Source organism: Panthera tigris, chromosome A1, assembly GCF_018350195.1.
Source record: "Panthera tigris isolate Pti1 chromosome A1, P.tigris_Pti1_mat1.1, whole genome shotgun sequence".
NCBI lineage: Eukaryota > Metazoa > Chordata > Mammalia > Carnivora > Felidae > Panthera > Panthera tigris.
In genome coordinates this window covers 21,717,235-21,732,953 of record NC_056660.1, presented here as the reverse complement: position 1 = coordinate 21,732,953, position 15,719 = coordinate 21,717,235, and the positions used below count along the sequence as shown (strand labels likewise).

Sequence of the window (15,719 nt, the reverse complement as noted above, 5' to 3'; positions counted from 1 at the left end):
ACCTAAAGATAATTTAATATAAAATGTAATACCTATACTGGTAAATTATATAAATCAGTGTCCCTATTAAATAAAAAGTCCTACCCATCCAGCGATAGGAAATGCACACTCTTCTAAGCCTCTTAGGAAATGAACAAATGTATCTCTTCTTCAAAAAATTCTAAGACCCCAGACTACTGTAAACCCACCTTGTGTGAAAAACAATACTAGAAAGGTATATTCTGGCATAGATAAGTTAGTGTAAAATTTTTTTATTTCTAGATTATTAGACCATTAGTCTTGCAGACTCTAAACAAATTAGGTTTCGGAGGAATTGATCAAAGATACTGTACCAGAACTAGGAATATAAAATTAAAAAGTTGTTTTATCAGAATCACTCTCCTATAAGTCTTAGTCTATCTCAAATTTCCTAAAATATTGAGAAGGTACTTTACTGGATTTTAATGCTGCTAAATATTATTAACAAATTATAATTTAACTTACATAATTTGGGGTCTTAAGGTTTTAAATCTCTGAAAATATAGCCTAGCATCATGAGTCTATTTTAAAGAAACCTTTTTCTTATTCAAAAGTATTCTCAATTTCAGTAGCTAATGTATAGTTTTAGAAGAGTAGTTTCTTTTTTTTTTTTTATGTTTATTTATTTTTGAGACAGAGAGAGACAGAGCATGAACGGGGGAGGGTCAGAGAGAGAGGGAGACACAGAATCTGAAGCAGGCTCCAGGCTCTGAGCTGTCAGCACAGAGCCCGACGCGGGGCTCGAACTCATGAACTGCAAGATCATGACCTGAGCTGAAGTCGGACGCTTAACAGACTGAGCCACCCAGGCGCCCCAAGAGTAGTTTCTTTAAGAAAACAACCTTACTCAGTATCTTTCAGTAGCACTTGGAATCAACATACTTGAGAGATCACACTAGTTTTGCAAGAAGAGGCTTTTAAATGCAGGAGGTGGTAAGAGGAACTAATTCTAAAACAATTTATTTCTCACTAACAAAGTAAATTGGGTTTTGGTTTTTTTGTGATAATTTTATCAATAGAAATATTGAATATTACAATTTTGTATTTTTATATAGTTCCTCTGAAATGTAATGAATTTATCAAAAGTATATATTTGCCAGTGGTATAGAGCAATATTTGTAAGTAAGGAATTGGGGAGTTATGTAATTGACATTGTTGGCAAAACAAAGATTAAAAACTTTCTAAAAACATTGAAACTGGGAAAGACAAAAGGACTTCATGTTAAGGTCAAAACAAGGTATCCCATATCCAACTTGAGTCCCAAACCACAGATTACCTTTATTTTCTTTGTTTGTGTCTAACTGTAAATATGTGCTATGTCCCCAAACAAAGGATTGGGTACTGTTTTCTTGAGAGGAGTTATTATTTCCCCTTTCCTCCCATATCTGATGATTAATTTTAAAATCTCCACGTTTGGGGGCTCCTGGGTGGCTTAGTCGGTTAAGCATCTGATTTTGGCTCAGGTCATGATCTCATGGTACTTGAGTTCAAGCCCCGCATCAGGTTTTCTGCTGTTAACACAGAGCCTGCTTCAGATTCTCTGTCCCCATCTCTCTCTGCCCCTCCTTGCTGGTTTGTTCTCTCTCTCTCTCAAAATAAATAAAATCTCCATGTTTCAGTAAGTTTTATTTTTAATTATGTTTATATACATTTATTCTATTCTATGGATTTTTATGATTTATGCAAAGAAATTAGTTGGGAAAAATCAGAAATGCTTAAATTGTAAAACTTAATTTTAATCAGGTATTATAGCTCTTTTCAACTATCAGGTTTTAAACCTTTCTTTATCTTGATAATTAAAGAGGGATAATTGTTTTTCAGATAGCCAAGTAGTGGCCTCATGTTATAACTTAAACTATTCTTTTATTTACTTAAAGTTTTTTCCTTTTTTTTTTTTTAATGTTTGTTTATTTTGAGAGAGAGCGTGAGCAAGGAAGAGGCAGAGAGAGAGTGAGAGAGGGAGAATCCCAAGGAGGCTCCCTGCTGCCAGCACAAAGCCCTATGAGGGACTTGAGCCCATGAACTGTGAATTCATGACCTGAGCTGAAACCAAGAGTTGGACACTTTACCAACTGAGTCACCCAGGTGCCCCAAACTTTTTCTTCTTAATAAGATTGATCTGCAGTAAAAGACCAATGTAAGTTAATAACCTGAAGCAAGATGAGAATCCCTTTTTTTCTTAAAGGTCCTCAATGCATAGGAAAAAAAAAGGTTTAAAAAATATCTTTAAACCAAACATAGAATTTTCTACATAACCATTTTTCAAAATAAGAACAGGGAATCCATAACTTTTTTCACTAAATACACAGCTTACTTCTATTATTGTAGTCATGTTAGAGAGTAAATATAGATGAAGTAGAAAAAACACAAGATAGAGGATGAAATTAAATGCAGGAGCACCTGGGTGGCTCAGTTGGTTAAGCATCCGGCTTAAGCTCAGGTCCTGATCTTGCAGTTCATGGACTCAAGCCCTGTGTTGGGCTCTGTGCTGACAGCTCTGAGCCTGTAACCTGCATCGGATTCTGTCTGTCTGTCTGTCTGTCTCTCTCTCTCTCTCTCTCTGCCCCTCCCCCACTCACACTCTGTCTCAAAAATGAGTCAATGTTAAAAAAAATTTTTTTTAAATAAAAAGAAATTAAGTGAAGGAAGATATAGGAAAGACTAAGTAATATGAAAAGACAAGTGGAAGTACAAAAAGAGGTACCCAAATACCCCACCCTCCAAAAATATAGATAGCAGTGGGAACAATGAGAAAGCAAAAGATAACATAAATTTTCCATTTTGTGACCTTTTATAGTACGAGCTATGTTATTTTTCTATAAAATACAGGCAGAAATAAGGATACTCGATGTTTACCTTAAAGGTTGATTAAAATTCAAATAAAGTTCAGGGCAAACTAGATTTTCTCCAGTAGAAGTATCTTCTACCCTAAGTCTTTTACTTGATCATATCTTATTTTGTCAATATTTTTGAAAATATTCACACCTGATTTTTTAATTTAATCTTGATATTTTCATATGTTTGCAGATTTAAGGGCGCCATGTATCTCTAATCAATAAAGATATTATTTAGATATTAGAGTAGATGATTCTTAACTTGATATACTTAATACTCATGTTTGTATTTTTTTCATGTAGATCATACATCGGTGATCCAGAATGAACAGGAAAACAAATCAGGTTCATTGCCTTCTACATCATATGAAGACTCCTTTCCAGAAGACTGTACATTTCTGTATGTATATAGGTTAAATTTTTTTTATGTTGTCAATGCTTTCATTTCCAGAAAGAGAATTATTCTTTCTAATCATTTGACATAAGAATAGATAAAATATATAAAAAAAATTTTTCCCATCAACTTGAAAAGTCATAAATTTTAGTATTTTATGTAGGATAAAGGTTCATGAGTCTCTTAACAAGGTATTTACTTGTTAATATCCCTAGGTAATCAAGTCTTTGAATAAAATTTAGCTTAAGATGTCTTTGTATATAGGGGCACGTGGGGGCTCAGTTGGTTGAGCATCTGACTCGAATCATCTCAGTTCATGTCTTGATCTCAGGATCAAGAGTTCAAGCCCCGTGTTGGACCTGAAGCCTACTTTAAAAACAAAAAAAAAAAAAAAGATGTCTTTGTGTATGTTATTAATATACTAAAAGCTACCAAGTTGGCAATTTTTTTAACTAAAAAATTATTTTTCCTGGAGTATTTTTTTTTTTTTAAGGATTTTATTTTTAAGTAATCTCTACTCCCAATGTGGGGCTTAAACTCAGCCCTGAGATCAAAAGTCACATGCACTACTGCCTGAACCAGCAGTCCTAGATTATTTCTTTTAAAGTGGAGGGTAACAGTATTTTTTTTTAAGTTTATTTATTTTGAGAAAGAGAGGGATACATGAACCATGAAATCATGACCTGAGTTGAAATCAAGAGTCAGATGCTCAACCACCTGAGCCACCCAGGTGCTCCAAACAGTATTTCTTTCAGTACCAATTCAGCTTTTCAAATACTTAAATGGCTCTAAATTACTTAGGAGAATAGGCTAAATTTTTCTGACTGTTTCTTTCTCCTTTTACCATTTCAGTAAAGATTCCTTAGCATAAAGTAGAATTGTATGAAAGGAAATCTGACATTGTGACACATAATCTTTATTTTTAGGAGGTAACACCTATACTAAAACCTTTAAGAAGTAGTTTAAAGGAAGTTCCTGAAAGTATTTTGTGCTACACCAGGGAACAATTTCAAAAACAAAAGTGTCTTTATAAAGAAAGTTCTTAAGTTAATTGCCTTATTTTGTTTGTCTTTTCAGCTACATATTAAATTGACAAAAAAAAAAAAATTGTCAGTGTAGAATTTTTTTTTTTTTTATGCTTATTTATTTTGAGAGGGAAAGACAGAGCATGAGCAGGGGAGGAGCAGAGAGGGAGGGAGTGAGGTAGAGAGAATTCCAAACAGGCTGCCCTGCCAGCACAGAACCTGGTGCAGAGTTCACTCTCACAAACCATGAGATTGTGACTTGAGTCAAAATCAGAAGTTGGACACTTAACCAGCTGAGCCACCCAGGCTCCCCTAGAATTCTTTTTGTTGTTTTTTTAGGGTTTATGAGTGTTACAGATTGACTATTTTGCATATGATTTGCATTTGCAAATACTAGAGATGTCATTACAGTTTGATACTTATTTATTTATTTTTTAAATTTTTTAATGTTTATTTATTTTTGACAGAGACAGAGATAGAATGTGAGTGGGTTAGGGGCAGAGAGAGAGCGAGACACAGAATCCAAAGCAGGCTCCAGGCTCCGAGCTGTCAGCACAGAGCCTGATGAGGGGCTCGAACTCATGAGCTGTGAGATCATGACCCGAGCTAAAGTCGGATGCTCAACCGACTGAGCCACCCAGGCGCCCCGTTTGATACTTATTTTAAAATACTCTCAGAGGGGGTGCCTGGGTGGCTTGGTGGGTTAAGCATCCGACTTCAGCTCAGGTCACGATCTCGCGGTCTGTGAGTTCGAGCCCCGCGTTGGGCTCTGGCTGATGGCTCAGAGCCTGGAGCCTGCTTCCGATTCTGTGTCCCTCTCTCTCTGCCCTTCCCCCGTTCATGCTCTGTCTCTCTCTGTCTCAAAAATAAATAAATGTTAAAAAAAATTAAAAAAAAAAAATACTCTCAGAGAAAGCCAGAAATTCTGGTCTTCTGATCTACAAAATTTCATTACCTTGTAAAAACAAGTTCAATCACTTTAAATCACTAAAATACAAGATTCTTTTTCATATAAATTACCACCAAAACTCTCTCATTTTCTATTTATTTCATTAAAATTTTTATTTCAAACATAAATGCAAGAGTTGGTTTATTCTTTTATTTATTTATTTATTTATTTTGTTTAAGTTTATTTATTTAGAGAGAGCAAGAGCAAGTGCAAGTGGGGACAGGGACAGGGACAGGGACAGGGAGAGAGAGAGAGAGAGAGAGAGAGAGAGAATCCTAAGCAGGCTCCTCTAGGTCAGTGCAAAGCCCATTGAGAGGCTCTAATTCACGAAACTGAGATCATGACCTGAGCCAAAATCAAGAGTCAACCTATAGGAAAAAAAAAAACCACATTGGTAGAAGAATTAACAATTGCATCAAGAGACCGAATAAGCATAGAAAAAAAATAACATTTTTATGTATTTGTAAGAATGTGGGGTATTGTTAAGTCAGTAAGTCAGAAGTCATCCAGTAAAAGAAAGACTTGTTATACAGTAAATGACTCTGAACAATTGGATATTATTTAGAAAATTTAAGTTAGATCTTCATGGCACATCAGAATAAATTCCAGATGAAACTGGACTCCCAATTCATGGAAAAATTAATTAATTAAAAATGAGAATCCTAAAAAATAATCATAGTAATAATAAAGATTAGATGTCTTCCCATGACATTATGTATCACCAATTTACTCATTACATTATTTACACTTTATTATATATACTTAGTTCTTTGTCTAAAATGTAAACTCCTTGAGATCGCAGAGCTTTTCATCATTACTTCTGTAGCACCTGGTGCATAGCAGGCACTCAAAAAATCTGATGGAAGAATGAATAAGTGAATGAACAAACAAACCCCTGATAGGAAATTGGAGAAAGCATATGAATAGACAGTTAACCATAAGGGAAAAACCAGTAAACATGAAATTATGTTCAATCTCTCTATTCCTAGAGAAAAACATTAAGGAGGTAATAAAGTACTGTTTTTCATTTATCAAATCGGTTAAAATTTTTAGAATAATCAATTGATCAACACTCATACTGTATAAATTGATCCGGCCTTTTTGAGAATCGGTTTGGTTAGCCTGTATTGGTTAAAATGTGTGTACCTCCTAGTGCCATGATTGTGGTCTCTAAATGTTATTGCTCATTGAGTGGAACCATAGTCCTTTGGAGAAATGGCTAACTCCAGACCTGGGGCATCTTGTGACAGAAAGCAAGAAGGCTATCAAAGACTACCAAGTGTGTTAGAAAGATAGGAGCAAACTGGAAAGAGCTCCCACTGACCAAAAAATGGCACAATTTGGATATCAAAAGGAATAATCACTGTGATTGATTTAAACACATTAAATACTTAAAAACCCATTTTAAATTTTAAAAATAACATTTTAAAAGTCACGGGGGGTGCCTGGGTGGCTCAGTTGGTTAAATGTTCGACTTCCGGCTCAGGTCATGGTCTTACAGTTCATGAGTTCAAGCCCCACATTGGGCTCTGTGCTGGCAGCTTGAAGCCTGGCGCTTGCTTCGGATTCTGTCTCCCTCTCTCTCTGCCCTTCACCTGCTCACGCTCTCTCTTTCTCTCTCTCTCTCTCAAAAATAAATAAACATTAAACAAAATGTAAAAATCAGTCACTTTGGTAGTTGCTAGGATACAACTCACCATTCTGAGCACTAGTAATTAAAGAGAAAGAATCAAGCATTTATCCTGCCTTTCCTATATTAACTGTATTTCAGATAATCCAAGAGTTGATGAGGAAAATTTCTTCCTTATCAAAGAACTCCAGCCAAAAAATGCAGTAGAAATGGTAGAATTAGAAGATTGTTATTTTTACAACTTCCCCCCCTTTCCCAAAGAAACAGTGACCTTAGGCCAGTGCTGTTAAACTAATTGTGGTAAGAACAGGTGTTTTGTTTTGTTTTGTTTTAAACTTCAAATTTATTGAGGATGAATACTCATAAAATACAATGAAATGTTGCAGCAGTGTTAAATTGCTGTAAAAGTTCCTAAACTTTTACAACTTTATATTTTTGTACTTATGAATTGGTAGCCAACCACTGTAGGATGACACCACCATACCTTGAGTAGCATTGACCTAGATAATGTTAATGAGTGAATAACTAAACTATTAAGTGAAAGATTTATAGCACTGTCCTCCCTGCCCCCCACCACCTAAATTGAACTTGAATCTAATCAAGCTTCTAAAACTGACTACTGATTTACCAAATAGAGGGATAGAGGGATAGAGGGATGAGTTAAATGACACCACCACAAGGGAAGCATCAACCAAATTCTAGAATGTGGGAAATGCTACAGGACAAATGACACAGTTACTCAACTGCAACAAATAAATGTCATAAAATGAAGAGAGAGGGGCACTGCTATAAGATTAGAGACAAAAAGACATCTGAATCAAATCCAACGTGTGGGACTTGTTTGAATTCTGATTCAGATTTTAAGATAATCACTGATATGTGAAGATGGGTCACTGAGATTGTAGGTTCTTTTAAAAACCTTACTTTAAAAACATTTTTTTTTGTTTTTAATGTTTATTTTTGAGAGAGAGTGTGAGCGGGCAAGAGGTAGAGAGAGAGGGAGACACAGAATCTGGAGCAGACTCCAGGCCCTGAGCTGTCAGCACAGAGCCCAATGCGGGGCTTGAACCCACAAACTGTAAGATCATGACCTGAGCTGAAGTCGGATGTTTAACCGACTGAGCCACCCAGATGCCCCTAAAAACCTTATTTATTAGACATACATACTGAATTATTTCAGGTAAAAGATGTAATGTCTAGGATTTGCTTTAGAATACCCCATGTTTTAGTGTGGGGCAAGAGGGGGGAAAATAGAAGTAAAATAGGCAACATGTTGATAACTACTGAAGTTTGGTAACAAGTGTCAAAGATAAACAAAACCAGACATTGAAGTGATGAAAACATTTTATGCAGTAACTACTGATATTAAGGAAAAAAGCTGAGCTCTATTCTAGTTTATGCTGGGGTGACTAGTGTTTTAAAGGCAAATGAGGGAGTAGAGATAGAAGAAGAGAGGAACCCAAGTGAAAAATTACAAAGAGTCAGTGTGAATGTTTATGAGGCCAGCTATGTGTCCTAGCTGGGATCATCAATGTTAGGATCTCTCCTCCCACAGAGACTGGAAGACAGAGGCCTTACCCTTCCTGATGATTAACTTTCAAAGGAAGGCCCTTCAGGACCTTGAGAAAGGCACTCTTTTTTTTTTTTTTTTTTTTTTTTAATGTTTATTTATTTTTGAGACAGAGAGAGACAGAGCATGAATGGGGGAGGGGCAGAGAGAGAGGGAGACACAGAATCGGAAGCAGGCTCCAGGCTCTGAGCCATCAGCCCAGAGCCTGACGCAGGGCTCGAACTCACCAACGGTGAGATCGCAACCTGAGCTGAAGTCGGACGCTCAACTGATTGGGCCACCCAGGCGCCCCAAGGCACTCTTGAGTTGTAGGAGATAAATACACATCTTAGAGGAATGGAAGAAAGATTCACAATTGTAAGCCCCTTTTTAGTAACTGTTCTAAGGAAGGAAGGTCAGGAGCTTATCTTCAGATTTTGGCTACAAGAAACCATGAACTGTCTTGACAGCCTTGAGCTTTCTTAGGCAGGCACGTTAGTGGGGGGGGATTTGGTTCATCCCAGAGACTTGGTCTTATGCTGCTAGAAGCCTTGCTAGAGTTTTGTTGTGGTAGTGCACAGGTTTAGATGGAGGCATCATGTGCTAAGAGTTCTACAGTTCTTACAAGTATATGGGGATCCAATATATCAAGTTTGTGTTGTTGTTGTTGTTTTTTAATTTTTAATGTTTATTTTTGAGAGAGAGAGAGAGAGACAGAGTGCAAGTGGGGGAGGGGCAGAGAGAGAGAGGGAGACACAGATTCTGAAGCAGGCTCCAGGCTCTGAGCTGTCAGCGCAGAGCCTGACTCAAGGCTCAAATTCATGGACTGCGAGATCAAGACCTGAGCCAAAGTCAGAAGCTTAACTGACTGTGCCACCCAGGTTCCCCCAATGTATCAGGTTTTTTAATGAGAAAATACACAGTTATCTAAGTTTGCAAGTTTTATTAATAAGAGGTTATTTTAAAATGTGTATTCTAGTTACCTAATAACTCTTCTTAAAGGAATGTACCCTAAGGTAATAATCAGGAATTTGGTCAAGGATTTATGTATGAGGATGTTGATCAAAGTAGTAACATACAGGAAAATTGGAAACAAATGTTTTCTACATTAAAAGGTTTGTATTAAATACATTCTAGCACATCCTTTCATCTACTAGATTGTCAGAAATCCCAAAGCATCAAGAGCCATTGTCTGATAAGGCTCTGCGAAAGCAGGTACTCTCATAAATTGCTCAAAGGGCTGACCCCATGGAGAACAATTAGGCAATCTTTACAAATTACTAATTCATTTACCCTGTGACCTAGTACTGCCCCTTCTGGAAATGTATTCTGAAGTGATAATCTTTACATGTATGAAATTGTTATGCACAAGGTTATTCACTGCATAATGATTTGTAATAGCAAAAGATTGGAAACAACAGAAGACTAGTTAAATAAATTGTGGAATTTATGCAAAGGATTGCTATATAGCTAGAAAGGGGATGGGGAACTTCATATCTCTGCTTTCAGTAAGTAGCCATTAGTTACTTGTGCCTATTTAAATTTGAATTATTTGAATTAAAATTAAATTTGAATTGATCAAAATTTAAAAAAAATTTTTTTAGTCATGCTAGCCACATTTAAAAGTGCTGAATAATTCGCCACATGTGGCTAGTGGGGCTCCCAAATTGAACAGCACAGATATGAAACATTTCCATCAATGCAGAAAGTTTTATTGGATAGTGCTGCTTTATATGGTAATTGTAAAAATATCTCTAAAATACCTATATAACTTTTATAATAAATAACAGATCCCTAAAGATAGAAAATACTATGTAAAGCAAAACTTAGTTTCTTCAGGTATCTGAAGAAAGATTAAAACCCAAGTTCCATATACATGGAGTCTTTTCACAGATTTTTTTTCTTAAATTCAGTAACCTCTCCATTTTCTCATGTCAGTTGATTATTTTAAAATATGTCAGTATGATGCTAGGTGTAATACATATTACAGAAAAAAACTAGTACAATTGTTGAAGGATTCCTGATGAATTCGTAATTTTTTTAGCTAGCCTTTACTGGTTTTCTTACAAGCGAACCCAAGCATGCCTGAAGAAGTAACATTCCTCAAAGTGCATGCTCTAAATAAACTCTAGATTTGATAGGTACTGTAGCACGGAGTTACACCTGTAATCAAACTTTCTGGAATATTCTGAAATTAGGTTATTGTATAATAGGAAAGATACTTGGTGTTTGTTCTGATCCTGTGTAGACTCTAAAACCTTTGGAGTTGGCTGAAGAATGAATGTCTTTGGCATGCTAATGAAATGACTCTTAATGAGGGGCTCCTGAGTAGCCTCAGGGTGGGGGCTAGTCAACCAAAGACTAAACATTATGATTAGAAGCTGGAAACCTTCAGTCCTACCTCCCAACCTCCAGGGAGGGGTGAAGGGTTGGAGGTTGAGATAATCTCCATTGGCAAATGATTTGATCAGTCATGCTTACATAATAAAGTCTCCATAAAAACCTCTAAATGGACAGGGTTCTGGAAGCTTTCCTGGTTGGTAAATGCTTTGAGGTGCTGGGAGGGTGGTGCACACAGAGAGGGTAGGAACACTCCGTGCCTGTTCCCACTTACTTTGCCTCATGCACTTCTTACATTTGGCTGTCCCTGAGTTGTATCTTATTATAAACTGGTAATAGTAATTAAAGTGAGTCTTTCTAGCAAATTACCAAACTTGAGGAAAGCATGTGGAAACCCCTGGGTTGGTCAAAAGTTTGAGTGGCCTGGAACTTGTGTTTGGCATCTGAAGTGGGGACAGTCTTGTGGGACTGAGCTCTTTAACACCTGGGAGCTGATGCTGCCTCCAAGTAGATAGACAGTGTCAGAATTGGACCGAATTGTTAGACACCCAGTTGAAGAGGTAGACACCATGTATTTGGTGTCCAAAGGAAAAAAATCCCTAAGGTGTAACTTCTATATGGCTACAGAACATAATAAGTAAAATGTGTATTTCAGAGTCTGGCTTATTGTATTAAGTCTAAAAAGAAGATAATAGGAACTAATTGCACCTTAGTGTACAATGTTTTTTAAAAATGGGGAATTGTGCTATACATTTGAGATACTAATGAATAATTAATTTTAAACAGATCTACAAAAAATAAGGAAATTCCTCCTTTGGAAAATAAAGCTGCATACATTACAGGAAAGAAATCATCTTTGAATTTACGTTACCAAAGTCATGACTGCTCTAGAACTTGTCTGATGAAAATGCCACTAACCTTCAAGGGAGAAAACCCTCTGCAGCTACCAATCAAATGCCACTTCCAAAGACGACACGCAAAGACAAACTCTCATTCTTCAGCACTCCACGTGAGTTATAGAACCCCTTGTGGAAGGAGTCTACGAAACGTGGAGGAAGTTTTTCGTTACCTGCTTGAGACAGAGTGTAACTTTTTATTTACAGATAACTTTTCTTTCAATACCTATGTTCAGTTGACTCGGAATTACCCAAAACAAGAAGAAATTGTTTCTGATGTGGATATTAGCAATGGAGTGGAATCGGTACCCATTTCTTTCTGTAATGAAATTGACAATAGAAAGCTTCCACAGTTTAAGTACAGAAGGACTATGTGGCCACGAGCATATTATCTAAACAGCTTTTCCAACATGTTTACTGATTCATGTGACTGTTCTGAGGGCTGCATAGACATGTGAGTAGAGAAACATGGCATTTCCAAACGTCTTCTGAATGTAGGGTACTTGTCAAGAAGTCCTGCTGTGTATCAGTTTGTCTGTCTGTCTAAACTCTGTTTACCAAGAATCTAAAATGGAAAGATACACTCTCACCAGCAATAGAAAAGAAAACTGCTTGCCAAATACAATAGTAAATTAAAAATTCTTTCTCCCAAGGATGAGTATTTCCTGTAATCTAGTACCACAATCATTATAGCAGCAAGTCCAGCTAATGCCATGTAACAGTGCCATACACTGTGACGAGCACTTTACATACACTTTTTTATTTAATCCTCACACACCTTCTGAGGTAGGTAATGTTACTTCTGTGTTACAAATGAGGAAGTTGAGAAGCCAATTTTAAGATCATAGTGCAAACAAATTGAAAAGCCAGGATTGGAACCCATGCTGTTAATCATTATGTTATATGTCTTATTTTACTTTTACAGATATTTCTTTGCTGCTTTTTTATAAACACTTATTTTTTTATTAAATTTTTTTTTTTTTTTTTTACATTTTACTTATTTTTGAGAGAGAGAGAGAGACAGAGCACAAGTGGGGGAGGGACAGAGAGAGGGAGACAAAGAATCCGAAGCAGGCTCCAGGCTCCCAGCTGTCAGCACAGAGCCCGATGTGGGGCTCAAACCCACAAACCGTGAGATCATGACCCGAACCAAAGTCATTTGCCCAACCGACTGAGCCACCCAGGCGCCCCTTATAAATAGTTATAATTAGTATTCTCATAACATTGGCATTCCATTAAAAAATTAAAACATATTCCAATATATTAGGAATTTGAAAATTTTGTTTTAAAGGTATGTAAGATACATGTGTTTGTAGGTAGGCATATATAGAGTGGAGTTGCATTATACATATTTAATTTAATGCAAATTTAGCTACCTGTACTTGGCAAAAGAAGAAGAGAGAGAGAAATAAATAATTTAAATAGTAAAGATAGTAGTTTCACCGTTTTCTCTGTTAGTTGAAGTGTGAGATGAGATACATGAATTTGCTGTTACCTCAGTTTGGCTCAGTTTTTTAGGCCTGTCATAGAGGCCTAAAGAGAAATCTCTTTAGAGAGAGAAATCTCTTACGGTGCCAGGTTTTATTTTGTTTAAAAATAAGTTGTTGTTTTTTTGTCTTAACATTGCCTCTAAGTATAATCTAACTACATGTGGCCAAGCCCCAATCTCTCAGTGCTGGAGACAAAAAAAAAAAAACAAAACAAAAACTATTGGACACTGTTACCTAATGGTCAGTTTTTGACATTTTTTAAAAGAATCTTGGCTATATGCAATTTTTGCTTTAATACCATGGACACTAATCTTTATATAAAATGTGCCACCAGTATACATATTTGCATCTATTGGCCAGAAATTATAGGAGAAATCACAAAAGCAAAGGCTGAAACCCATTGGGATCTGGAAATGGACACAAGCACTGTGGCCAGGGTTTCTAACTCTTACAGGAATGGGAATTAAACATGTCCCATGCATGGCATTGAGTGGGCACTGAGTTCTCCTGGGAATGGAAACAGGGACCTCTACAGGACTGGGAACAGGCTAATTATCTCACAAAGCCTAGAATGAGATTAACAATAACTGGTTGCAGAGCAATGAAACCCATAGTCATAGCCAGAGCAACAGGGAAAGGAGTCAACATAAACGAGTACCCAGGAGTAAACCTTATGGAAAGGTATGATTTCTTTTTTTAATTTTTTAATATTTATTTTTGAGAGAGCATACGAGTAGAGGAAGGGAGGAGAGAGAGGGGAGACACAGAATCCAAAGCAGGCTCCAGGCTCTGAGCTGTCAGCACAGAGCCCGATGCAGGGCTTGAACTCACGAGCTGTGAGATCATGACCTGAGCCGAAGTCAGACGCTTAGCCGACTGAGCCATTCAGGTGCCCCAAGGTATGATTTCATACAGAGCATACAGAGATGTTTAGGACCATAAAGACAGTGTGAATCTCAACAAATGAGAGAATTCACACCTGAAGAATCAGAGATAAATGCAGAATCTAATTAAAAGAGACTTTAAAAGGGGCGCCTGGGTGGCTTAGTCGGTTAAGCGGCCGACTTCGGCTCAGGTCATGATCTCACAGTCCGTGAGTTCGAGCCCCGCATCGCGCTCTATGCTGACAGCTCAGAGCCTGGAGCCTGTTTCAGATTCTGTGTCTCCCTCTCTCTGACCCTCCCCTGTTCATGCTCTGTCTCTCCCCGTCTCAAAAATAAATAAAACGTTTAAAAAATTTAAAAAAATAAAAGAGACTTTAAAATAGGTATGTTTAAAATGTTCACAGAGATTAAAATGTTAGTATCCATCAAGAAAAGGAGATTGGGGGAGAAAAAAAAAATATATATGTATATACAGGAAAAAAAATGGAAATGTGGGAAATAAAACATGGGGTCAATGAAATTAAAAACTAAAAAGATTGGGGCACCTGAATGGCTCAGTCAGTTAAGCATCCGACCTCAGCTCAAGGTCATGATCTAGCAGTTCCTGAGTTTAAGCCGCATTTTGGGCTCTGTACTGACAGCTCAGAGCCTGGAGCCTGCTTCGGATTCTGTGTCTCCCTCTGTCTCTGTCCCTCCCTGCTTGCACTCTGGGTCTCACCCTCTCTCTCAAAAATAAATAAACATTAAAAAAAAAAAAAAAAAACACCCTAACTAGACACACTCAATGGTAGAGTTCATATAGCTGGAGAGATCATTAGTAAATTACAAGGCAAAATGAAAGAGCTCTCCCAGAATACAAAGAGATAAAGACATGGGGAAGATAATTTACAGATTAAAAACTATGGAGGATAAAATGAGAAACTCCAGTATATCTGAGAAGAAGAAGAAAGCAACATTTAAAGAGATGGTAGCTGAAAGTTTTCCAGAACTGAAGAAAGGCCAGTCCTCAGAGTGAAAAAAGCCTACAATGTACTACGAAGGGAAAATAAGATAAATGTACACCTAAATACATCATGATGCAACTTAAAAGGTTTCTAAGGTACAAATAAATCTCAAACACTATCAGAAAAAAAGATTGACAGCACACGTCTCATCAGAAGTAAAGGAAGACACAAACAGGCATGTTAGCTTAAAATCCCAAAGGAGAATAACTGTAAAACTAGAATACTGTACAAAGCCAGACCAGTTTTTTTACAAGGGGTTGTTCAAACAATTACATAGCAATTGAAGATATGCATATGTTCTTTCCAGCAATAGTACTTTTAAGTATATCTAGAGTATTGTTTTCCAACCTACAGATTTAGTGGGATGTAAAATCATTAAAGCGGTTGTAAATAGCATTTTTAAATTAAATAAAAATACCCAAGGGACACCTGACTGACTCATTTGGTAGAGCATGACTCTTGATCTTGGAGTTGTTAAGTTTGAGCCCTGCGTTGGGTTTACAGATTACTTAAAATCTTTAAAAAGAAAAAAAAAAAAAAAACAAGTGCATCATACATAGGAGAAAGTTTCATGCCACTGTGTCAGTTTATACACATACACAGAGAAGTATGTATGCCTGTAAAGGATCATGAAGAACATGTATTTTACTGTGGGTCATAGTCAAAAATATTTGAGAGATACTATTCTAGAGGTGCTTACACATAA

General features: G+C 36.8%; 1 protein-coding gene across 5 annotated transcripts in view; it reads left to right on the top strand.

The window, feature by feature from the left end:
• SETDB2 (SET domain bifurcated histone lysine methyltransferase 2) overlaps window positions 1-15,719 on the top strand; it is an 89,255-nt gene that overhangs the window by 16,016 nt on the left and 57,520 nt on the right. For 4 of the 5 annotated variants that reach the window (XM_042966783.1, XM_042966488.1, XM_042966425.1 and 1 more), the window contains 2 exons: window positions 3,156-3,252; window positions 11,526-12,089. In XM_042966783.1, coding sequence (XP_042822717.1) covers window positions 3,156-3,252; window positions 11,526-12,089 — 661 coding nt within the window. The remainder of the gene's footprint in view (window positions 1-3,155; window positions 3,253-11,525; window positions 12,090-15,719) is intronic. The other variant, XM_042966599.1, reaches the window with a different exon arrangement.